We start from the raw sequence: 26,602 nt of genomic DNA, 5'->3' as shown, positions 1-26,602 counted from the left end.
TTTGGCTAATTTTCAGAACAGGATTTCACTGGATTATTACTTTTCTATATTGAAAACTGCTTTACATGAATTTCCTGACTTTAGAACATTCCAATGTGTTCTTCTCTTTGTATGAGGGATTTTGAGCCAAGTTCTGTAAAACATCACAAATTTGGACAACATGGACAGAGAAGGCCAATTCTCAAATCAGATATGATTTACTAAAGAAGATCAGGAGAATTAAATGATTCTTTTTGAAAAACAAATCATCACAGTCTCCAAACTATCCTTTGTGTAAATAGGAATTTTCACTATATTAGGTCCTCTGATATGACAGCTGCTGATTTGGGAAATTGTTACAGAAGTGAAACAGAACACCAATGCTATGTTATAACTCAAACTTGTAATTAAACATCTGGGACCTGCCTGCTTTAATGAAGAGTTAAGAATATTTGGTTGTTTGTGTATCATATCTCTAAACTGATACTACTGTGATTCGATCATTACATATTGTGTACGTGTATCAAAATATCGCATGTACCCCCAAAATATGTAAACTATGAGACATCAATAAAAAAATGCAAAACAAAAGCAAATACAAAGATTGAAGGACTTAGAAACTATTTTTTCACATTATTCTTTTAGTTAACAAGTACTCTTTTTTTCATACACAGTGCAAAGAGAAAAAAATTACCCTTTATTATTCTGTTAAAATTTCACTAGTTAGCTAGTACTTGTGTTACAGGAATAATGTCAAAATAAATGGGAAATGGGCTCTGTGAGCCTCTCAGACCTGTATTATTCCAAAACTAAATTTAAAATATTTTTTTCTCAAAAACCTTTACTAATTCTTAAACAACATCTGTATCATGGATACTTATCCTGAGGGATCCAACAGTGTTGAATCTTGCCTACCAATGGAATGTATTCAAGCCATAAATATATTACATGACTGTTCTCCACCTCAAAACTCTTCTAAAGCAAGGGAGGATAGAAATGGGAAAGTAAATAATATAGTTCCTGTTTTATATTCTACATAGTTCCTGATGAAAACCCTTGGTGAGCTGTATGTGTGACTAGTTCATATCAATAATGTTTGGGTGCAAAATTTGGAGATAGCAAAGAGCTGCAAAATGTGATACATCAGGAGAAATGAAAGTGTAGAGGTAGGGCAAGGCTTTTCATTGTTACCTGCATAACACAATTTGCCATACCCTTAGGTTGATGGCAGATCAACCCAGTGAAAAAACACTCTAAGCCTCTGTACAGCATTTTTAAAAGAAGACTAATGGATTTTTACTGCCTAGTTCACACATATCAAAGTAAGAAAGATGACGCCTTGGGAAACAGGCAACATCAGTTGAAGCAAAGCATATTATAAATGCCAAGACCTATATTAGAATTTATATATGCCCAAAGCCTGTTTATTTGGAGCCTGAATTCTCACTGGCTCTGAGCCTGAGGGGCCATGATCCATTTCTCTGGTTAAGCTAGGTCAGTACCACCCGTGTTCCTACAGTGAAGTCAGAGCTGCTGAGACCCATATACCCTCCAGCCACTGTATTTATTATTCCACTTGGGAATTTTCTGCCCTTGAAGGCTGATCTGACCAGGGTGGGATCACAGGCAGCAGGTATGCCATGAACAACAAACCCATATTCTTAACATATGTTTAATTTGAGTTACTCTCCTCCTTTAAAATACCTCTTGATTCTGAATCCACATCCTGATTTGCCCACTCTTGTTACCATTTTCTGCTGCCTGTTCTGAATTAATCCTTTGAGGTGGTCATTCCCCGGAAAGAAAAAAGGAAAATGAGAAGAGAGATGCAAAGTTGGGAATGTGAATGAAAGAGAATGGGAGAGAGCAGAGGGAAGGGGATCATTAACTAGAGTCTGCTTTCATAAGCTAGATTTTCTTTGAGCTGTATAAGAAAGGAGAGGTAGAGGAAGAAGAGAAATACAAAAAAAAAAAAAGGCACTCGAAAGGTTATCCGTTAATACCCCTACTGAAGAATGAAAATCACTTTTTGCAACAGAGCTCAATTTACAGATTATTTTCATTTCTCTGTCGTACTTCATCTCAAAGAATTGATATAATCTAAAAAGTGGTTACAATTATTAAAATAGTTTCCATAGTAAAAAATTAAATGATTTTACTAACTGTCAAAGTCAGTGTTTAAACTGAGATAATTTGAATTATATTTCATATAGTGATCATGTCACTAGGATGTCTAAACATTCTTTGGAAAAGTAATAATCCCTGATTCTGATTTCTCATCAACAGAAAACTGACTAAAGGTTAAGAATATTAGCCACCAATTGCTGTTATTTGCAAAAACCTAAAGAGAAGCCTGGTTTTCATGAGGAATTTTGAATTTAAATATATTCTCCACCTTGGAACAATTAACCCTTTAGGAGATTTTCTGCATTTTTCTTAGGTGTATTTTCTGCTCAGAGGGTCATGAACCTGCTTCAAATACTTGATTTAAAATATATTTGAAAGTTAAATAGCAATATATTATGCCATTAAATATAAGATGGAAAAATATTCTGTTGCTTCATAACATCAAATTTGTTTTCCATCTATCTATCTATCTATTTATCTGTCTATCTAGCAATCAATCAAATACAGGTTTTCCTAGGCCACAGCAGACTGGTTTTTAAATGAAGTCATATTAACAGAGTAAAACATATTTCTCTGGTCCTCACCTCATTTGCAACTTAGGCCCTCTGGGGTCTTCACATTCTCCCACGTTTTTCCTGGGAGTTCTCAGAGGATATTGCAAATGTGTTCATGAATAAGGTTCCAATGACTGCCCATGAAGCTAAAAGCAGCTTGCAATGACTCCAGTGCTCAAGCCCCAAGGCCTTGCCCTCTGCCCTGTCCCCATTAGCATCTGAGAGCTGGCCTCACCCACTCCAGAGCAAGCTCCACCACTAGGTGCTGGTTTCCATTGCTGCAGTGCCATTGTTGCTAATGATGCTCTAGACCCCTGAGTAGCCCTGGGCCTTCCAGAACTGAAGCCAACAGAGTTAGGGCATATTCCATGAAGAAGGAGACAAAAATAATTCTCTCCCCCACAGTGTGTATTCTTTGTCTCAAGGAAGTCTAAACACACAGGCTGGATGCTCCACTTGTTCATGACAAATACAGTCTTTTCTGTTGTTCCAGTAGCACCCTTTTGCAAATAGAGCTCTGCAGACCTCTCCCAGCGATCTGCTATTCATGCCTTCTACACTGTGAACACTGCTTAAACTCAAACCTGACTACCTGTTTAATTATATTTCAAGTTTGAAATGTAATGCTGTTTACCTCAACACTGGGGCAGATGACTTTTTTTTTTTTTTTTTAAGACGGAGTTTGTCTCTCTTGTTGTCCAGGCTGGAGTGCAGTGGCACCATCTCGGCTCACCGCAACCTCCGCCTCTTAGGTTCAAGCGATTCTCCTGCCTCAGCCTCCCAAGTAGCTGGGATTATAGGCATGAGCCACCACGCCCGGCTAATTTTGTATTTTTAGTAGAGATGAGGTTTCTCCATGTTGGTTAGGCTGATCTCAAACTCCCGACCTCAGGTGATCCCCCCGTCTCGGCCTCCCCAGATGACATTTTATTCAGAGCAATTCAAGATATTTATTGAACCTAGCACTGTGCTGGGTACTGAAGCTACAATGATAAATACGACCTGTTCCTTGCCTTTGAGGAATCTGTCCCTGCCCCACTAGGTCAAAAGCAAGAATAGGTGATCTGAGGTAGAATGCATGGTACAAAACAAATAACTACTGCGTGGTTGACCCAGAACACCCTAGCCCCTGCAGTGTCACCTGACTTAAGGTAGTCAGTGGAGTGGAGGCGGGAATGGTTAGGTTCGTTTGTGGAAAAGGGCTTTGTAAGTACGAGCTAGCTCGCGTTAGGAGGGAGGCGACCTCACATGAAGAATACCTACCTCCTACCTCAAGATCCTGCAAATGTTTGGGGATGGCTGGTGAACCACAGGTATTCCTAAGCCTGGTTCTTATTAGGCAGGGAAAACTAGAAGCCTCGCTTTTCCTTATCCTTGCCGTGGAATGAAACCAATAAAGTCCGTTACTATTTAGACAAGTGAGTGAATGCTGTTTGTTTGAGAAATACTGTTCCTGGGGAGGGTCTGACCAATAGAAGCCTCTGAAGGGCTTTTTGGGGGTAGAGAGAGAGCCCAGCTAGAGGGTGGTTCAAGTAATATAAGAATCAGTGGCAACTCTGTTAATGTCATTACGTTAAATCTACCTAATCAAAATCATAAGGAAAGCCTTACCTTTTCATACATATTTTTGTTGTTGTACAAATAAAATGAGTAGCTCAAAATCTAGCACAATGACTGTCTATACAGGGCTGAATATCTGTCAAAGAAAAACACCTAAAGAAGTTTGCATTGCCAGATGCTTGGCATCATGTAATCAAAACGTTTTGAATGTATTTTAAAATAGTCTTCCAGATGCGTGACAACTTTGAGCTTAGCTACAGCCATTATCTACATTTTGGAAGGGGAGTGGAAAACTGAGTTCATTATTCAAATTATACCGGAAAATTGAATTCTTATTGCCTTCCTGGTCTGACTGCCTTGGGAAAAGGTAGTTTTATTTTATTTTTTGCCTTTCTACCAATTTCTTCAACACTGTATTTGACCTGACAAATGTAAACACAGTAGAACTTTCCACAGTACCTTGCATTTGCCATAAGAAAGATGTTATTGCCACCAAGGGGTGACATTTCTTGACTGTGGAAGTAGTCTAGTTATTTAGAATTCAACTTTTATTTTGTGCTTACTTTCCCTAGTTCTTGATATTAACTATACTTAATATGTACCAATTTGCCCAGTTTCTTTTCATTTTAGGGCTCATGCTCAAGAACGTGGAATTAACTAAGGAATAAAATAAGTTAAACAAAGTAGAGGAGTTTTTTGCCTTTGAACTAGATTTTCCCATAGAAATTCACATTCTTCAGTGAGAGTTATGTGCTATGTTAAACCCACTGTAGGATATTTATCTGTGCTCAAAGGAGGCACCAAATATTAAATAACCTACTAGAACTATAGGAAAAATTGCTCAGGAGAATTTTCACCTTGTGAAATTTGCAGTTATTTCCTCCAAGCCCACACAGAAATATTCTATTTGTACTTCAGTCCATCAGTAAGTAAATCTGTGAACTTTGTCATTGATATGGTATCATTGCCAATTTTAAAAGAAGAGAAGGCCTCACATAGAAAATTTTGAAGTGGTGGTGTGTGTTGATCTAGTTCTCAAGACATATCTTTCTGTCAGCATACTTGAGTGTACTGTTCAATTAACTTTCAATTATTCCTAATTAGTCTTTGACACCAGTTATATATATGATACATTGGTATAACTGGATTGGGCAAGTATAATAGGTTGGCGTGTCTTTCTGAAGCTACAGTTAATTTAAAGATAAGACGGGATCCCTGTAATTGTACTGGTAGAGAACGGGTAGAAGTTTGCCCAAGTGACACATACCAATCAGCATAAAATGTCAACTGCTTCAAAACAATTGAAAAACTTAAAAAATGAAAATATGTTCCTATGGTCTGCCAAAACTATCCTGAAATTTTATCTGCATTGGTGGGAGGAGGGTTGGGGACAGTGGCAGGAAGCTTATTGTTAAATTTTTTTCATGCCATGATCACAAATTTGAAAAAGTTTTGATAGAAGGTATATAGATTGTGATTGATGTGATGGTTGGTAGCACCTCTACTGAGAGAGTAGTCGCACTAATGTAACTTAGACTTGAAAGACTTATTTTGAAAGAAGAGGGTATATGACTCACGGGTTGCAAATAACAGCAGAGTTTGGGTTTTTGCTAGTAGGTCTACAGTATCCCCCTTGCGTCTCTGTTTCCGTCTGAAGATTACCATCCTCTCTTTTTTGTTGGTTGATCTGTTTGAAATGGCAATTGGGAAAGGAGTTTAGTATGAGGTAGGAAGTAGAGAGGACTTTTAAATCTCTATTCTGCCTGGAACTTTAACTGTCTCAATATGGGAGTAAACAATTCAAATTAACCTTTTTAGGAAAATCTTACAACAGATTATATTCTATCAGGTGAAAGAAAGTGAAATAGAACTTGAGTACATTTTTAAAGCCAAAACATAAACTCAGGTGAACATGAGCTTGAGTGAGTATGAAGGTTTTTTGTCTGGGAGTGTACAGTATATATGTGACCATGACTTTAGCTAGTGATGAGCTGTGGGAATCCTCTGAATTTACATATACTTTGAAGTGCTTAATTTATCATTGTCTCAAAATATTTACAAGTTTATCAAGTATTTGTTGACCACTCTGATAGAATAATGGCCACCCAAAGACATCTCTATTCTTATACCAGGAACCTGTGAATGTTACCTCAAGTGGCAAAAGGGACTTCGCAAATAGGATTAAATTAAGGATCTTTTTTTCTTTTATTTTTTAAAATTTTTTTCCATAGGTTATCAGGGTACAGGTGGTGTTTGTTTACATGAGTAAGTTCCTTAGTGGTGACTTGGGGAAGGGTGGAATGGGAGTGAGGGATAAAAGACTACAAATAGGGTGTAGTGTACACTGCTCAGGTGATGGGTACCCCAAAATCTCACAAATTAAGGATCTTGAAATGGGGAGGTTATCCGGGATTATGTGGGTCAGCCCAATGTAATCACAAGGGATCTCATAAGTGAAAGAGAGAGAGAGAGGCAAAGAGGGTCGAACAGAGAGGAGATGTGAGGATGGAAGCAGAATCAGAAGGTGTGATGTGAGAGAGAGACTCTACCAACCCTTGCTGGCTTTGAGGGTGAAAGGTGGCATGAGGCAAGAAATGAGGGTGGCCTCTAGAAGTTGGAAAGAAGGCAAAGAAGTTGATTCTCCCCTAGACCCTCCAAAAAGAAACGTAGCACTGTCTACCCCTCGATTTTAGTCCTTCCAACCTCCAGAGATGTAAGATAATAAATTTGTGTTGTTTTAAGCCACTAAGTGTGTCATAATTTGTTTTTGTTTTGTTTTGTTTTGTTTTGTTTGAGACAGGGTCTTGCTCTGTCACCCAGGCTGGAGTGCAATGGCATGATCTCGGCTCACTGAAGCCTCAACCTTCTGGGCTCTAGTGATCCTCTTGCCTCAGTCTCCCAGGTAGCTGGGACTACAGGCATGTACCACCACACCTGGCTAAATTTGTATTTTTTGTAGGGACAGGTTTTTGCCATGTTGCCCAGGCTGGTCTTGAACTCCTGGGCTCAAGTGATCCTCCAGCCTTGGCCTCCCAATGTGCTGGGATTAGCAGGTAATTTCTTACTGCAGCAAGAGCAAATTAATGCTAATGCCTACCAAATCTTAGGAACTGGCTTAGTCACAAAGAACAACACAGAGAGAAAAGAAGCCCATCTCCTGCCCTTCTGAGGCTTCCAACCCCAAAGGATCCATTTTATTGTACCCATGAAGAAATTAAGCCCAATAGAATTAACATGATTTTCACATAGAAAATCAGTCTGAGTACCAGTTCATGGATCTTTCCACTGCATCTGTATCCTATGATTAGGATGAAGGGGAAAAAAATCACATCCTGTCCCTTCCCCACAATCTTTGTGTGTTACCCTAAGGGCTGCTGTCCTCTGACCAGAGCAGGAAACAAACAGCTTAATGACATTCAAATCATTTTTTACTTAGGAGGACTCATCTGTAGAATAGAGTCATGCTTTTGCATTCTGAAGAGCTGGAACTCCCTACAGCCATTAAAGAAAGGGAAGATGGCCTGTTCTCTCAGGCAGTGGCCCTTCACTTAATTGAAGAAACTACATCCTAAAGGAGTTAAGTCCCATGAACAAAGTGACACAGCTATAGAAAGAGAGCCTTTCCAGAACATGAGTCTCCTGACTCCCTTTTCAGTTTCTGCCCCTTCTCCCAGCAGACATGTAAGGTTCCAGCTGCTTTTTTGGAATCTGAAATAGGAACCCAGTGCTTTTCACTAACCTACTTCCCAGCACACCGTGTGGATTACAAAGGGAAATTAACATGTAAAGAAACCCTTTGGAAACTAAAGGAGCCATGTTAGTTCTCTTGCTATATTATTTGGCTGGTCTCACTGTTGGTGTCATATTCAAGTGTGGGGCTTAATTTAATAGAGACAGCCAACAACTGTAGATCTAATCAAATGGGGCTCAAAGCACATAACTTTCAGTGTGGGGAGCTGTAAGAAATATTTTCAAGTTTTGGAATGTTCTGACAGGAATAGGGCAGAAAATATTCAAAGGAAGCTGGAAAATCAAGCTACGGATCTTGTTTTTCAGGTCTGTTATAGTCACTTTGTGAAGTACTGCAGACAATTCATTATAATTTATCACACTGATACTCATAGATTGGATGAAGCCCAAACACAACTGAGTCAGATGCATATTAAATTACCTCTTACTTAAAAGGAGGGTGGTCTTACCAGGGCAGGATGGAGTTCATTAGCAGGCTTAGAAGCTTTCCTTAACTCTTCATTATCTGGTTTCATATTATTCCTGGCTCCACAGGATCTTTGAACACCTTCCTTTTTTTCAGCTCCTGGAGAATTGCACCAGGCACTTTGTGAATCTCACCAATCAACAATTCCAAAGATAAAGACTCATCATCACAAGTCTATGCACAAAGCACAAATTACTGGGAAATCTATTCCTATTCTTTGTATAAAATCATTTTTTTCTTTTTTAGAGAAAAGAAAAAAATACTGCCCTTGTGCATTTTAATTTAGATTTATGTGAAGCAAAATGTTGCTTTTTATTATGATAATTGACTGACACATACATTGGGTGTACTCTAACATATGTTTAGGAATTTATTATCACATTTATTCTAGCTGACCCATAATATCTCCCATATAAATTCAATGAAGAACATGGTTCAGAATAGAATCCTACAGACAGATGGTCTTTAATATGCCTCTAGACTCTTTTTCCTGAACTGGAAATTTCAGCCTCTATGTAAATGCCCCTTAATGTGTACATCCTACGTCTTATGATTGAAAATAGTATTTCCCTTGTGGACTGAGAAAAATCCCTAAAGTGTTGTAAATTTAATCATTTGATCCCCCCGGAATTTTTATTCACATATTTTTCTTTATCTCTTGGTTTGTTATTTTGTCCTTTTAAAAACCAGCTCAGGCTGAACTCTGGGGAATTTGATTCCCATTTGTCTGTTGAATTTCCAAGTACACATAAATGTTGTGGTAAGAGGGAATTGCCTTCAGCTTAGAAATGAACCCACAAGGACACATTTCTGGTCTTTTCTGTGCTGCAGCCATTCTCGGTCTATGGGTCTCTTGCAAAACTTCAAAGACTCTTCGGTGGACATGACAATGGTGTAGAAACTGAGGGCTCAGTTAAATTTGGGATTGGTTAACAATTTAAAACATAAGTTTACCCTTGTCTCTTCCATATATCTTATAATAAGCACTTAAATCCAGTTTTTCCAAGTTCTTTTTAGTACTTCAAAGTAGCAGTTTATCAATAGAACCACCAAGGTAGACATAGTCCTAGAGGTCACCTGGTTCATCTTTGTGCCTTAGACATAAGCATATCTAAGTCATTCTAGGCAGATTAAAAAAAGACAAATCTTCACTAAGACTGTTTCTACCTTTGGCCTCATTGCTTTGTTGGGTGTAGGGCTTCACTTCTTATTGTCTTCCCCAAGGTTTATATTCACCACATAGTTTTAATATGAAGAAGGACCTGTTCTTGCCAAATTATTTTATTTTCTTGCTAAATTTAGAATGATCCAACTGATTCTGTGTACTTTCACAGCTGGCAAAACCACCACAGTTATTCAGAAAAACCATGTGAAGACACTGTGCATAGTAGAACACTTTAGGTTTTTTTTTTCTTTTTCTTTTTTTTTTTTTAATGGTCTCCCTATAATTTCTGACCTAAGTGCCTTGGTAATGATCTAATGTGGGCTAGTCCATGACTCTTTGGGTGGATGCTCCAAATGTAGATTTATTTTACCAGCAAGGGATTGAGTGACATATGCAGACTGGATTTTTTTCTTTCTTTCTCAGCCTCCTCAAAGAACAAACCCTGATGCCTACAAATTCAAAAAGAAATTGTCCAAAGCAGGACACACATATCATGCAATTGTTTTTAGACATTCTTGCCAATACAACAGTTCTGAATCTGATTAGCTTATTTTTTTGTATTGTGCTGGTAAAAAATAATGCCTGATAACTGAATTCTTCTCTTGGATTCTGTAGCTGATGAACGTTATTGCTTCTTTTATATGGCCCAGGACGGGAACACAGACTAACAACCTGGCTCTTTTTTTACATGCTTGCTCTGTCAAGAATGAGAAGGAAGTACCATATTTTTGAATGCTGTATTTTCCCCCTTTGCAAGGACTTAGTACTTTTTCAATAAAAATAAATTTAATTTGTGGCTACACTTCAAGTAAGATGGCCTGATGTCAACGTACAGCAGTCCCAGCTCTGGATTTAGAGAAGTCGTGTGGCTGACTCCCTTAGTGTCACTTTCATGTGGTTGGGTGAGCCATTCTCAGAAACCCCAAACATTTCTGAAGATCCTAAACTGGAGACATTCACAAGTCTTCCCTCCCTTTTTGCTACTAATCCTTCATGTTTTAACAAGCACCGAAGTTAATGCTGCCTACACTTTTTCCTATCAAAATGGAACTCTTTCTTCTGTCTTGAGTAATCTGTTCTCTCTAGTTCATACTTTCATAAATCAAAGAGGTGGATGTCAACATACACTATATCCAAATATCAACTTCCTTTCTCTTAATTAAGCAGGATTTAGACATTTGATTTGAAGAAAACTGTTGCTTTTTAACATACAAAGGCAACCATGTATTCATCTTCATCTCTTCCTGTTATTTTTTATCTCTATAAATAAAACAAAGTTTGCCTTCGCCTTGTACCACATCGCTATTCCAGTCTAGGCCTAGCAACTTGAGTTTTATATTTTCTAAAAAAGAGACAAGAAACTTTAGTGAACTGTTGGCAGTCAGTACTGAAAAAGCCACCTTTGATCTGAACATGCTTCAGCGAGCATTATTGTCAGATATTGATATTTTTGAACTTTTTCCTAAATGCAAGCCATCCTTTTATTTCCAAAATATGACCATTTTGCCGAAGATGATTCTATCTCTCAATGAGACAACTGTGAAAAAAGTATACATATTATTTCATATCATGTGAGTTCAGAAGAATGTTCCTCAGGTCCTGTGTTTATGTCTGTAAGTAAGAAGTTCCATTTTTTTGGTAAAGCACACAATAGCGGCCCTATTCACTTTTCATAATAATAAATAATAATTCACATAATTATTTTGAGGAATAGACACACTCAATTTCAAAAGAACTTGTTGGATTGTAATGGCATTTTTCCTTTGGTTATATAGTGACAAGATGGAAACAAAGCATTTTCTCCCAAAGTGACAGTCAATGCAGAGCTTGTCAGGAGTGACCCAAATGGTTTCCAAGCTGCTAGCTGTTCATTAGACTCTCCTGAAATGATTAATTGGTCTCAATCAGTTCCCAGCAGGAAGTACCCACCTCATGGTAAATATCACCACAATTGGTACTAATTAACTCTGTTATCACCTGTCGCAACTGATAGGCTGGGAGCTGAGTGAGGTGAGCGATCTCTACACCAGCAGCAGAAACCCAACTGGAGAGAGGTCAGAGACTTACTGCCAAGGCCACTGTAACAGGCAGGGAGCCCACAAGCCCTCTCTGCCATCTGAGTATGCATGAGGCTTAGCCTATGACTACCAGTCCCACAGAGGTGAGGAAGTAAGAAATGTGGTGCTCAGGCGGGACCCGTGTCTCAAAGAGAAAAGGCACCTGCATTCAACTGATGAAAGTTTTCACAGTATATTGGTGTCAAAGTCAGCCAAGCTGTGGTTCAAATCTGTACTTTGCCACTTACTATTAATTTGTTCTTAAGCCAGTGGCTTACTTCTCTGAGCCTGGGTTTCCTAATCCGAAAAAAAATATAGGCAAAATTACCCACCTAGAGAGACTGATACAGCGATGTGTAGTATATGCTTGATACTTATTTAGTAAGTTCACAAAAATTTTGGAATGCTGGCCACAAGTAAATAGCCATGTAGCCGGGGGTGACAGTGATAATGCTCGTTAGCGTTCCTGACAATAAACAAGAAAACTCCTAGTGTTTACATGGAGAGTGATGCTGAAGAGAAGTTGGGACCTAAACCTTCATTTCATTTTTATTTATCATTTTCTAAGAGCCTAATTATTTCAGTGGGGAGGAGAAACAAGGAGAGATGTAAAAACTAGCAAATAACCTTGAAGGAAATTAAGGAATGGTATTCTAGCAGAGGGACATATCATAAGTTTCTCAGTTGGGCTGGTTGTGAAAGTGACACACGATTCCATAAGGGAAATATCCAGACCTACACTGATGCAGAAGGAAACTTATCCCACAATGACATTGGGTCATACTCCGTGAATTAACTGTTTTAGAACTGTGTTTTCCATTTTTCTCCATGATATGAAGCACCTAGATGTGTTTGTTAAACACACAGATCACTAGATGTCTACCTTGGAAATTCTGATTAAGTATATCACAGTGAAGACTCAGGGGTTTGTGTTTTTTGTTTCTTTATTTTAATTAACAAGCGAAATCGTATATATCTATGGTATACAACAAGATGTTTTGTTTGATATGTGTACATTGTGGAAGGGCTAAATCAAGCTATTTAATATACACATCATTTTTTGTAGTGAGAACACATAAAATCTACTCTCTTCAATTTTTAAATATATAATACATTGTTGTTAACTGTAGTCACCATGTTGTACAGTAGATCTCTTGAATGTATTCCTCCTATCTAACTGAAATTTTATATCCTTTGACTAATATCTCCCCAGTCCTTCTATTCCAGCCTCTGGTAACCAATGTGGGTTTTTAATGAACTCTCCAAGTGCTTTTTTTTTTTTATTCAGATAAGCTTAAGAACCATTAATTTGAAACTGTACTTTTCACATTTGACGGCAAAATACTAATGCCCCAGGCGCACCCCCAGAAATTCTGACTAAATTGGTATAGGATGTGGCCTGAGCATTTGAGATTTTTTAAAGCCCCCCAACTGATGCTAAGGTACAGGCGAATTTGGAGTAGTACTGATTTAGAAAATAGTCTGAAGGGTACCTATAAATGATGAATAAGTAATAATTAGATGTAAAGTCACATCACAGATCAATAGAGTCCAGCTCTAATTCAAGGTGTGAAAGAACTGTCAACAATAAGGACTTAAAATACTTAAACCACATAAGAAATGATGTAGTAACATGTGTTACTAGATCATCAGGACAACCTCCATCAACAGGACAGGACCAAGAATTACTACTGAAATTATTGGAGAAAGATTTGTTGAGCAAGAGAAGTCCTCTGGACCACTTACAGTGTTTAGAGATGTTTCTTTGAATCAGGAGGTAGTAATTTCTAATTCTATATGGGAATATATTGTTTATCTGTCTACAAACTACATTACCTAATTCAAATCTTCCAACCGCCCCAGGGAAAATAGGCAAAGAAAATGCCTCTTCCATAGGTAGGGCAAGAACTGTCATGCACCTATTATAAATAAAAAAACAAAAACAAAAATAAAATAAGGCTTAGATGCCTCATATCCATTAGAATGGCTAGTACTAAAAAGAAAGCCAAAAAAAAAAAGACAGAAAATAGCAAGTGTTGGTGAGGGACATGGAGAAATTGAAACCCTTATGTATTGTGGGTGGAATGTAAAATGGTGTGGCTGCTTGCATTAGTCCATTTTCATGATGCTAATAAAAATATACTCAAGGCTGGGCAATTTACAAAAGAAAGAGGTTTAATATGGACTTACAGTTCCACGTGGTTGGGGAAGCCTCACAATCATAGTGGAAGGCAAGGAGGAGCAAGTCATGTCTTACATGGATGGCAGCAGGCAAAAAAAATAAATAAATAAAAATAAAAGCTTGTGCAGGGAAACTTCCCCTTATAATACCATCATATCTTGTGAGACCTACCCAGCACCATGAGAACACCATGGGAAAGACCTGCCCCCCATGATCCAGTCACCTCCCACTGGGTCCCTCCCACAACACGTGGAAATTCAAGATGAGATTTGAGTGGGCACACAGTCAAACCATATCACTGCTGTAGAAAACAGTGTGATGGTTTGTCAAAAAATCAAAAATAGAACTACATTATGATCTAGCATTTCCACGTACGGGTATGTACCCAAAATAATTGAAAGCAGGATCTCAAAGAGTTAGTTGTGCACCCATATTCTTAGCAGCATTATTCACAATAGCCAAAAAGTGTCCATTGATGAATGAATGGATAAAACCAGATGTAGTTTATGCATACAATGGAATATTATTCAGCCTTAAAAAGGAAAGAAATTTTGACACATGCTACAACATAAATAAACCATGAGGACATTATGCTAAGTGAAATAGCCAATCACAAAAGGATAAATATTATATGATAATATTTATATGAGGTACCTCAAGTAGTCAAATTTGTAGAGAGAGCAAGTAGAATGGTGGTTACCAGAGCCTGGTGAAGAGTGATGAGGGATGGGGATGGGGGAGGAATGAGGAGTTAGTGTTTAATGGGTACCAAGTTTCAATTGGAGAAGATCAAAAGGTTCTGGAGATGGATGATGGTGATGGTTGCACAACAATGTGAATGTGTTTAATGTCACTGAACCGTACAACTGAAAATGGTTAGGATGGTAACAAATTTTATGTTATGAGTATTTCACCACAATTTTAAACAAGAAATAATTTGAAAATGTGTCCCTCAAATATGCAAACAAACAAGGCTTAAAGGATTCACACAGCTAGTAGGGTGTCAGAGCAGAAAGTCAGTTCTTGGGATTCTGGGTCTGCCAATCCTCCTTTTCTACCTCCCTTCCTCTCAGGGTGTAGAAACTGAAGATGATGCTCAGGAAGAAGGAAAGAGGGAGAAATAATTGTTTGAGGAAAGAGCGATCCAAGCAGTCCAGACACAGTTGTCTTGAAGATAACAAATAAGGTTGGTAAGTTTCATGAGGTCAGAAACATGTCTGCAAACTTTTAACAATTAAAATATATTTTACATACCACAAATTTACCCTTTTAAAACACAATTTTGTGTTTTTTTAGTATATTCACAAAGTTGGACAATTAGCATTGTCTAATTCCAGAACATTTTTATCATCACATAAAGAAACCCTGTATTTAGTAGTCATTCCTCATTCCTTCCAAGCCCAGCCCTAGGTAACCACAACTCGGCTTTCTGACTCTATGGACTTGCCTATTCTGGACATTTTATGTAAATGGAATCATACAATAAGTGGCCTTTTATGAGTTGTTTCAGTTAGCATAATGATTTCAAGGTTCATCCATGCTATACCATGCACCAGTACTTTATTCTTTTTATTGCCAAACATTCCATTGTATGGATTTACCACATTTCGTTTATTCATTCCTCAGTTGAGGGACATTTGAGTTGTTTCCACTTTTTAACAATTATGAATAATGCCACTGTGGACATTATTGTACAAGTTTTTGTGTAGACATATTTTTTCAATTATCCTGGGTATATACCTAGGATATAAATAAATAAAAAAGGAGTGGAATTGGTGGGACATAAGATAATTCTATGTTTAACTTTTTGGGGAACTGCCAGACTGTTCTCCAGAGTGGCTGCACCATTGTACATTCCCACAAGCATTGTAATGAGTGTTCCAATCTCTCCACATCGTCACCAACACTTATTTCCATTTTTAAAAAATTATAGCCAACCTAGTGGATGTTAAATGGTATGTCATTGTGGTTTGCATGCTACCTTTGTATTCTCAGCATAAAAGCCAGGACAAGGCACATGACAGGGTCTAAATACTGAAAGCCATGAAAATTCCAAGGAATTCTAAGAAAGGTTATCAGGATGATGGGTTTCTAATCTATGGGAAATTAAATTTTAGAATCAGCTGCCTTTTATTTCTTAGTACAAAGAGTGTCAAGAAGGAGCAGGTAACTAACTCAACCTTTGCTCCAGGGCATCCCCACATTAATGCGGTGATAACTTTTGATAGATGCTTAGTCCTCTCAGAATTTAGAAGAATAGGCTGTGCACCCCAGGACAGAGACTTAGAGAGACGAAGGGAGAGTTTTAGAAGAAAAAAGAGGCTGGATATGTTGGCTCGTACCTGTAATGCCAGCACTTTGGGAGGTTGAGGCAGGAAGATTGCTTGAACCCAGGAGTTTGAGACCAGCCATGGCAACATAGCAAGACCCCATCTCTACAAAAAAAAAAAAAAATTTAAAAAAAAATTACCTCCGTGTGGTTGCATGTGCCTGTAATCCCGCTACTCAAGAGGCTGAGGCAGGAGGATCACTAGAGCCTGGGAGGTCGAGGCTGCAGTGAGCTGTGACTGTGCCATTGCATTCCAGCCTGGGTGACAGAGCGAGACCTTGTCTCAATAATAATAATAATAATAATAATAATAATAATAATAATAATAATATAAAGAAAAAAAGACCCTTTCCCTTAATCTCAATTAAAGTTAAGTGCCTGACCCATGACTCATGTCGTCTTGACCAGCTTCACACCTTCCATGTTGCCAAATGCCTGGTGCTACATGATTGCCTATAGGAGGGGTTTTGAACAGCAGTCTTCTCCAAATACACTTTTCCATTAACAAAAGAAATGTCTTTGTGGGTTTCTTAGGTACTTGCAGAAATACATACTAGTTCACTAGTAGCTAGAAGCATCTGATCTGTCTGCCTCAAAGCCCTCTGACAGTGAAGCATTTGTTTTTAGGCAACTAAAACGTCAGCCACCATTAAACAGCATATGGCAACAATATGACCAGTCCCTCCCGGAGGACCATCCTCTCCCCAGAAGAGATGGTACTTGAAATAGGAGATGCTTTTGAGAGCAGAACCCTTATTTCTCCCACTCAGGCATGATGGCTGGGGAGTGGGCAGAGTGCCACGCACGGAAGGTCACAGGCAACCAGATCAAATGGGAGCCTAGAGGGTAAGCTTCCCAGCCAGGAATGACCAAAGGTTGTTCACCCTGGGCATCTGGGTCTGTGGTTAAGGGGAAGTACCATCTCTAAGCTGGCCTGGATTAGCTCTACAAAATAGAAAACAGCCTCCACAGCCACTTAAAGACGGGTCTGGGCTAACTTGAATTGAATGCAGTGATGGTGTGCGGTGAGTGCAGGGAGACATTCTAAGCTGAATCTCACCCTCATCTCTGTGGAATTCCCTGTGAATGGTGTAAAATAAACTGACTTCTCTTTAAATAGATGATGAAGAGGTGGAACTCTGTTTAGTGGGTCAGCTAACAAACTCTGTTTGTTCACATGCAAGTGAACATGTGGCTATATGGATAAGGAGGTGGTCTGTCTTTGCAGGGGCGGCCAGTAACTGGGCCATCTGCTCAGGATTAAAAAACAAACCGTTTTCTCAGGAGCCTCTGGACTAAGGCATCTGCTAAAAACATTGGAAATTGTTAATAGAGATGGCTTGGTCTTCAAAATATAGTCTCAAAATTTTGCTTGTCTGAACTTGGGAGGAACATATTGTGCAAATAATCAAAATGTGATGCTTGCCCTCTTAGAAATTGTGGTTCCTAATGTAACACTGTCTTTGTGTTATACGTGTTGGAATATTGACAGTCAGTCTTACCAGTTTTTCATCAGGCTTGTTACATATGAGCTCATCATGTTTCTGAGCCTCTGATTTGACCAACAATATGGCCACATCCATGAAATCAATAGCCTTGTGAAAATAGAGTTCAACCGTAGCATCAGGAAAGATTACTTTGATTAGTTAACGTTATTGAAAGATCCTCATCAACTTTATAATTATTTTCCACTCACATAAACTACTTGATTGGTTTTTCTTTTTTAAATATTTTGTAGAGATGGGGTTTCACCATGTTGCCCATGCTAGTCTTGAACTCCTAGGTTCAACTAATCCTCCCACCTTGGCCTCCCAAAGTTCTGAGATTACAAGTGTGAGCCTCTGCACCCAGCTTGATTTGAATTTTTAAAGGCCATACACTATTTTTCAAAGTAATTCTAAGGCATTAACATTTTAAGGAATAAAATAAAATAGGAAATAATTAAGACTATAAAAATATCTCTATACACATATATATTCTTATAGAATAACAAGGCAAGGAAACTTCTTATTTCCAGTTAGTTTTGTTTGTCTGCATTTTATTAGTCTTAGTTTAATAATGCTTTATTATAACACTGAATAACTTAATATAAAATTTCAACTGCATAGGGAAGTAATGAAATTTTTAAAAACAACAATGGTGTTACTAATAATGGTTTTTTAGATTTTATCTCCAGAAAAATGTACTGTTAAAAATGAAGGACAAAAAAACCCCACATTTTTTAGTAGTGTCAACCAATTTTTCTGAAATGCTTTTTTACTTTTAACCAAATAGAGGTAATTGACAGGATGATATCATTTGCTCTTTTTACTCACAGTCAGTAAATTCTATGACAATCAGCAGCAACAGCAATGACTAGATAGGTAGCTGTGTGAACAGCAGGAGGTTGCAACAGTAAAAGGTTTCTAAGACCTTTTACTCTGAGGATTGTTGATGTAGACTTTCCAAATTAAAAGAGGGGGTCTCATTGTCCAAACTGTAGTTAAGACTATAAATATATCTATACGCATATATTCTTATAGAATGACAAGGCAAGTAAACTTTTGGATGAAAAATAAAAAATTAACTCACTCATCCAAATGTTGGCCACCATTACATCAGGGTATGTAAAGACATCTTGTGAAATGACTGAATTCTCAAGTTTACATCTAGACAATTGAGATCTTACTACGTTAGCATTTTTACATGAACGATAGTGCATAGTATAAATATATCTGTATATATTTTAACATATATGTCATGTAATACATATAACATATATTGTAATTAATATGTTGAGCTTAAGATATAAGTGAAATTGATAAACATAACTATACCTCATCTTCCAAATAAAAAATGAAAAAAAAAAGTCTAATCTTTTTCCTCATGGTTATATTGTAAAAATAGGTTTCCAGCAAAACAAAGTAGACTCTGGAGGCAGAACTCTGGTGCTGCAAGGTGGTGTTACTCTTTTTTAGCATTAACTTGACTTTTTATCAAATTTAAATAGAATTCTGAATTTGAGATGGGGGCTTTTGTGACATTTAAAATTTTTTGAAATGGTTTAGTAGTCCTTTGTTGGTGATAAGTGTTGGATGAATGAATGAATGAAGAATGAACAAATTAATGAATGAACAAGTAGGTATTGGAGTTCTCACCCTATGGGGTTGGGTTCTAGTTGATTGCCAACTATGTGTTTCAGTTTTATAGAAATACCTCCACTGCTGGTTTTCCTCTGGTTTAGTCTCAACAAACAGCACAAGCTTTGGGGGGATATTTGCTTGGATTTAGCTGAAACACAGAAGCAATCAAGTGGTTGAATTCTGCATTTTAAAAAATTGAATGACATTCCTTTATCCATATCTATTTGAGCTTTGGTAAATTCAATTGTTGATACCACCTGGATAATTTTAAATCTTTCTGAAGCTTTTAAAAAAAGTTTCCAACATAGTTCCAGCCACATAAGAATTTCATCAATTGAAAGCTAAGAATCATTTCTGTGGGATGTGTAAAACAAGAAGCTAACCAGCATTATTTTCTTTTTCTTTAATTCAGTATCATTATTGAGAGTTATTCTTGAACTTTATGAAAACCAGATTGGGGCATGAGCATGTTCTCCATTGAATCATGTTCAAGGAATTGAAACTGAAAATCATTCAAAGTAGGGAAACATGACATTGAAAAATAGTCTACATTCTTTATTCTCCCTCAGAGTATCTGAGGCTGTTTCTAACTAGGAAGCCTTAAGCTGATAGGAGATCTGGCTTTGGTTTCTTGTTTTTTGTCTTGTTCTGTTTTATTTTTTTTAATAGATGTTTAGCTTACTACTCAAAAAGAGACCATAGGTTTTTGTTTTGGGTTTTTTTTGTTACTACTTTGCTGGTGTATCAGTTATGACGTTGGATCCTCTTACTCATTTGCTCCAAAAGTTGTGATTTCTCACCATTGTCCACAGAAAAAATTCCAAATAATGTCATTCAAGGCTTTCTGCTGTCTAGCCGAGGCAATCTCTTAGTCACACTTCCTACTATCTGATTCTTCCATGCAAGCCCCTTCCCAGCCAAAAAAGACTATGAGCTGCTCACAAGTCTCATTTTGCTGCCTCTAGTCCTTTTCCTTCATTATCCTATCCTTCAGGAATGCCTGTTGCTTCTCTCCACTCTTTGAATGTTCCATATATACTTCAAGGTGTGATTCATCCTCTTCCATGAGGTCTTTCCAACCATCTCACCATTTCCAGCCTAGGGGGCTCCCTAACTAAAACAAATCTTCCTCTTTCATCTATCCCCCTCACACACAGAGACACACACACACACTCCACATGCTCCTACAATTTAGTCATAGCATGTATCACATTCAAGGCTGCTACTTGGGTGTGCAAGTTGTGCTCTGCACAAGAACGTCAAGCCAAAGGGACACGTGGGGATGAAAATCCATCTTACTCTCCATTTGCCAAGGCATGCGCCTGTCCATATGACTGTGTTTCTGCAGAGGATACCTTTTTCTGTTTTCCACAAAGGCACCGTATGGACTGGTAGCCCATATGTTCATCTGCATCCGTGTTTTTTAGTTCCCTTTCCCAGAGCACAAATTTGCTGAGGGCAATGACTACCCTTTTATTCCTACCATTCCTGGTACAGTGCCTTCCTTATACATGGTAAGTTCTCAGTGACTTCATTTAATTTAATTAAGGCATGAAAAATATTGACTAAAAACAATTACTTTAGCTTATAAATGCAAATATGAAAAGTACTGTAGGAATCAAAATGGACTTAGCAGATGCAGAACAGTAACTTCTCTGACTTTAAGTGCATTATGGTTCTATCTCAGCTAGGTAATTTCCTAGAAAATGTACTGCCCAGTAGTCTTTTATGGAGCTTCAGAAACCACATTTGTGACAGACTATGACAGACCATGGCAGAGCTGGACTGAGATCCATTTCTGGTTGTTTGTTAAAATAGGCAAGGAATAACATTAAGAATTTTCTGAAGTGGGCAGAATTAAGGTCAGGAAGAATGCCCATGGGAGGTGAGGGAATTTTAGGAGGAGCCAATTGGATCAGTCTGAGGTCAGTATACTTCCTGGAAGTCTACATTAAGGGAAAAACAAAAAAGAAGACCTCATCTTAAAGCCTTTGAAGCTAGAATTACTCTGCCTTTACCAACACTGCAAATTGTGTAACGTGATGTGGCCATACTCTCAAAGTAAAGAATTGCTTAGTAAAGGCTTTAGTGGAGAATTAATATTAGTTCTGTTGCAATTCTATGTGACAAATGGGAAATGTCCATAAAGCAAGATTTACAGACCACAAAACAATGATGTACTTAAGATAGGTTTCATGCCTATTTGATAAAATGGACAGGACTTCAAATTTCAGATTTCAAGGAGTAACCATTGGTCAGCCTCTCCAAAGAAAGTCCTGTGCCTATGTACAAAATTTCTTAGTAACTATGCACTTTTACAGTCCCAGCTTTAAATTGTTTTCCAGGATGTATTGAGTTTATGTGATGAACTGTCTTCAGGAAGAAACAAGCCACCTACAACCATTTCACATTGCATCTCTCTCTCTCTCTCTCTCTCCTTTTCCCTGACAGTCCTCTGTGATGTCGGTCTGCTTCGCCCGTTTCCATCCTAACTTGGTGGTTGGTGGGACTTACTCGGGCCAGATTGTCCTCTGGGACAATCGCAGTCATCGAAGGACTCCAGTGCAGCGGACGCCCTTATCAGCTGCTGCACACACGGTAATGCAAATTTCTGCCACATCCCTGTGAGACGCCAGGCCCTGAAAGAGAAAATAACTCTACTCAAAAAAGTATGGATGTTTTCAGTAATGCCAAGTTAGGAGGATCTATTTTATTATGATTGAATCCTGACCAACTAAAAGTTGAGTGAAAAGTAGATGAAGGAATCACTGGCTTTAGGGATGTCTCTTAATAACCTACATGTGCTACCATGTAGGGAGGATCTCCTTGGCTGTCCCAAAGGCCACCAGTGAAGACAAACCTTGGAAGAGGCATCTGTGCAATTATTTTCCCAAAGAAACCCTATGCATTTACATTATAAGGTGGAAACACGTATTTTCAAATAGATCCTGAAGAGTAAGGATTTCACATCAAGGGATGATATATGGGACTTTTGCCAACCAGCCTTTTCCATTTGTGATTTGAGAGAGTACTTTGACTTTAAATTCTGGAATGCGTGGTGTAAGTCTCAACATAAAGTCTACAGTGACAATCTAATCCCTGGGGTTAAAAGTCAACATCTCAAAACCATTACCCATAATTTAGTAGAAGAGGTTCAGTATAGTGTTCATAAGACAACTACTCTGTCATTTCCTTTAAGAGAATGACAGGTGTGTACAGCAATTGTTCAGAGCAATGAGAAGACAGGCGTGTCTCCATCAATCCTTGCTACCTTGACACTCAGGGTAACTGATGTTCTTTCTCTGAAATGCCCAAATTATGCCCAAGGATACAGCTTTACTCTTGTTTTCAATTTCCTTAATGTTCTTGCCGCATTTGTTTCATATGCTGGCCTCAAAAGCACTCTGGCATGAAAAAGGACTGCCAGCTGTTTAGCTAAGTCCATGAGGAGGAAAATTCTCCTACTCTTGTAAGATTATCAATGGGAAGTGACAAATACCAAGTCAGCCCCAATTCTGATTGACTGGGGCCAAAGACACATGCAGGTGAAACTAGTTCTTGGGAATCTTGGGAAATTGCTCATGCCTACCCCATTTCCCCAAACTAATAACAGAAAATTGTGGCCCAGGAGAAGGCGGGCTTGATGCAGGTGTTTGGTGAAGTAATGTGAAACCATTCTTGGCCCTGTTTGGATGGCTGGTGTATTTCTGAACATACCTTCTGAAATTTCCAAAATTGTAAATCCAAATGTTAGAACATTTAGCAGTAAGCTTTTGGGGAAAATTCAAAACCAGGAGCTCTTCCAAAAAATTAACACTTCTTTTGCGAGTAACTTAGAGTGTGATCATCACAACTAAAATACTATTATTATCAAACTTACTGATGTTATGTCTGTTAGAAAATAAAACAGGCCAGGCATGGTGGCTCACGCCTCTAATGCCAGCATTTTGGGAGGCCGAGACAGGCGGATCACTTGAGGCCAGGGGTTCGAGACCAGGCTGGCCAACATGGAGAAACGCTGTCTCTACTGAAAATACAAAAAGTAGCTGGGAGTGGTGGTGCACGCCTGTAATCCTAGCTTCTTGGGAGGCTGAGACATAAGAATCGCTTGAAGCCGGGAGGCAGAGGTGGGAGTGTGCCAAGATTTTACCACTGCACTGCAGCCTGGGCGACAGAGGGAGATTTCCTCAAAAAAAAAAAAAAAAAAAAAAAGAAAGGAAAAAGAAACAAAAACTTGTCCACTTTTCTCTTTTGCTGTTTTTTGTTGTTGTTGTTGTTGTTTTGTTTTTTTGTGGGGGATTTTTTTGTTTGTTTGTTTTTTCTAATCTATAGCTAAAAGTGAACAGTTAATTTTGTGACTGTCTTTCAACTTTCACTATTGGCTGACTGATTGGTACCAGGATCAAAAAGGAAAAAGAGGCCCACCACAGATTACTCACTAATTTCCTTTCACACCCACCACACATATGCATTTGGGACAACAGGAAATCATAAGTAAAACAAAATCCCTGAGGCACACAGTAAGTTTATTTCCAAGGTAAATAAAAACAATCTGGCATCTATACTGGAAAAATGAGGTGTACTGTAGCTTTCTTCTTCCTTAATGGTAGAGGGGTGTGTATGTGTGTTTGTGTGTGTGTGTGTGTGTGTGTGTGTGTGTAGGCATGCTCCAGTGTCTGCTTCTGTTTTGGTTTCATTACACCTCTTTTTTCTTTTAAACCGAGTTTTATTACTCATGGAAGCACAGGCCAGTAGTGCTGATTAAAGCCTGGGAGGGGCTGCCACACACACTTTCTCCGGGCACATGGCTCTACACATTCTTCTAGACTTGCTTTCTTTCTTTTTTGGACCTTTCTGAGTCTTAATGTGTTAGTGTTTAATGATTTGTGTTGATGCTCAGTGGTTATCAAAGAAGCCCCACTGAACTCTTGTTGAAAAACAAGATGGATTTCAGGTTCATAACAGTATTTGGACCCTGCCTTCCCATTCTTCAGTTTTACGAAGTCTATACCATTTTCAGGTGAAAATTTGTTACATCCAATCTTCCATTTGATTTCCACACAGAGGTTAGCATGCTGTGTGGCTCCGGGCTTGATAATACACTGCCTCGGGCTCTATATACACCAGAGACTTGGGAAAGAGCGTTGCCTACAATCCCACAACCGATCAGCCCTCCTGATAACTTAGAGAACTGATTGGGATAACATTTAGCTTCAGATCTCTGCTGTACTTACTATGTGCAGATCCACTAAGGCTGATTCATTTGGAAGTTTCAGTAGGGACATGGTGTGAAAGACATAGGGACTTAGCTGACTGTCCATCAGCATGGGGGAAAGAGGTGATACAATTGTCAAAAGAGCAGATGTAATCTTAGCATGCATTAAATGCAGGCATTTTTTTTATCACATGAGAAGTGATCATTCAATGCTACCCAGGTTTCTATATTCTGCTGGTCAGAATATAGGTAGACAGTTCTGTTTTATTCTCAGAACCTCACTGGAAGAGGAATCAGACAAAATACAGCATTTTCAAAAGAGATTCACCAGGATAGGGAAGGTTTTGAAAACCAGGTACCCAAGGAACAGATGAAGGAATTAGTGACAGTCTGGGTAAGAAAAGATTTGGCAGGGAGAGGAGTAACAGGGAACAACTATCTATAAATATTCAAAAAGCTGTACTGTTTTGACTTGATTAGTTTGGTCCCACAGGGCACTGCACTGAAAGTATCTCCTTGAACTTTCTTTATCCCCATTAGTGGAAGAAAAACCTCCCCCAGGATACTGCGAAAACTGGCTGCCCTTTAAGGAAGGTGTTTAAGCAGAGTTTGGACCACCTCTTGGTTGAAGCAGATGAGTAGCTACATTAGATGATTATTACCACTCCCTCTGACCAGCAGTTTATATGATAATAATAGTTTGGGAACCATCCTTTATACAATATCAACTTTCCAATATTAAATATTGTTTCATTGTAGTTGTGGCTAGGTATTATGGACAGTAACTCACCAAGGGTGAGACTTATACTGTTAGCTATTTGCACAAAGAAGCACCAAGTAAGTGTGGTTTGGCCACTGATGGCTGAACTGCCTGAAATCTAACCCAAATTGCTGTAGGTTCTGCTCATGGTAAACTTCCATTTAGTGTCTAATACACAGCTGCAAATGATTTTAGCCTACCGTTTAGAATTCTGCAGAGTGGGATAACCCACTAGAGTATGACAGAGGGTTACAACATCTTGTGTATGGTTCCTGGGATGTATAAATGACCTTTCTCAATGCCCTGGCCAAATCTAAGCCCCTATACTACTGCAAACGGTATTTTGAAAAATAAATATATTATTATCCTAGATTTTGCAGTAACATAGAAGAACCTAATTTTATCTCACTAGGTACATTGTGCCAATAATCTCACCACTAGTATCTCTCCCCCAGATTAAAATGGTTGTGAATATTAACCACTTTTTATAAAGAATGTTAACAAATGTTTGGCATTGTGACTATAATGCATTAAACTCCAGATTTAGTAACATGTATTCCTTCCAAAAGTCAGTAGTTCTACCCTTTTGAAGACTCCTTTTCCATCACTGTTGTTGAGCTTAGAAGCCAAACTATGCGGTGGAGACTTATTCAAGTAATTCAAATTTACCTCCCTGCATTGCCTCTGCCCCATCAAACCTCATTTGTTCTAGCTTCCTTCTGTTCCACTGCATTGCATTCTGACTGAGCAAGGTGAAGCTTTGTAAGTATTTCCACTATTATGTGTTGCTGCCAGAGCTTTTAGAAAGAAATCAGGTTCAAATCAAAAGCAGCAAATGACCTGACGCTTGTATTATAGTAGGATTATGTCACTCTTTAATCCTTGTTTTAGAGTAATGTGTTTGACACTCAAATGTAAGCATTTCCTCTTGGATATGTCTCTGATCCTCCTTTTTTATGTTTTTGCAGCATCCCGTGTACTGTGTAAATGTTGTTGGGACCCAGAATGCTCATAACCTCATCACTGTCTCCACTGATGGCAAAATGTGTTCCTGGAGCCTGGACATGCTCTCAACTCCACAGGTGGGTTTGTTTTTCCCTACACATAACACCATCCTGGTTAAAAGAGATGCCTACTTAATGGAACATAGTTCCTAAAAGCCAAACCCTCACATCCTAGAGGAGCTAAAACCAATGGATGCACTTGAAAGAGTGGGGCTTGCTTTCAGCAATCTTCTCTTGAAGCCAAAACCCATTTCCTTTACCACAAATCATGTAATTATTGTAATACATTAATCCTTAGGTCAGTTTCAAGTGAAAATGAAATAATCCATTCT

At 38.4% G+C, this 26,602-nt stretch overlaps 1 protein-coding gene across 7 annotated transcripts in view; it reads left to right on the top strand.

Moving 5' to 3' along the window:
* The window catches only part of DYNC1I1 (dynein cytoplasmic 1 intermediate chain 1), a 325,011-nt gene that overhangs the window by 231,762 nt on the left and 66,647 nt on the right, over window positions 1-26,602 (top strand). For all 7 annotated transcript variants that reach the window (XM_055272649.2, XM_055272648.2, XM_055272644.2 and 4 more), the window contains 2 exons: window positions 21,743-21,889; window positions 26,235-26,348. In XM_055272649.2, coding sequence (XP_055128624.1) covers window positions 21,743-21,889; window positions 26,235-26,348 — 261 coding nt within the window. The remainder of the gene's footprint in view (window positions 1-21,742; window positions 21,890-26,234; window positions 26,349-26,602) is intronic.

This window comes from Symphalangus syndactylus, chromosome 3, assembly GCF_028878055.3.
Source record: "Symphalangus syndactylus isolate Jambi chromosome 3, NHGRI_mSymSyn1-v2.1_pri, whole genome shotgun sequence".
Taxonomy (NCBI): domain Eukaryota; kingdom Metazoa; phylum Chordata; class Mammalia; order Primates; family Hylobatidae; genus Symphalangus; species Symphalangus syndactylus.
Note: the sequence above shows the minus strand (reverse complement) of the source record. Positions and strands in the feature narration are given on the sequence as shown.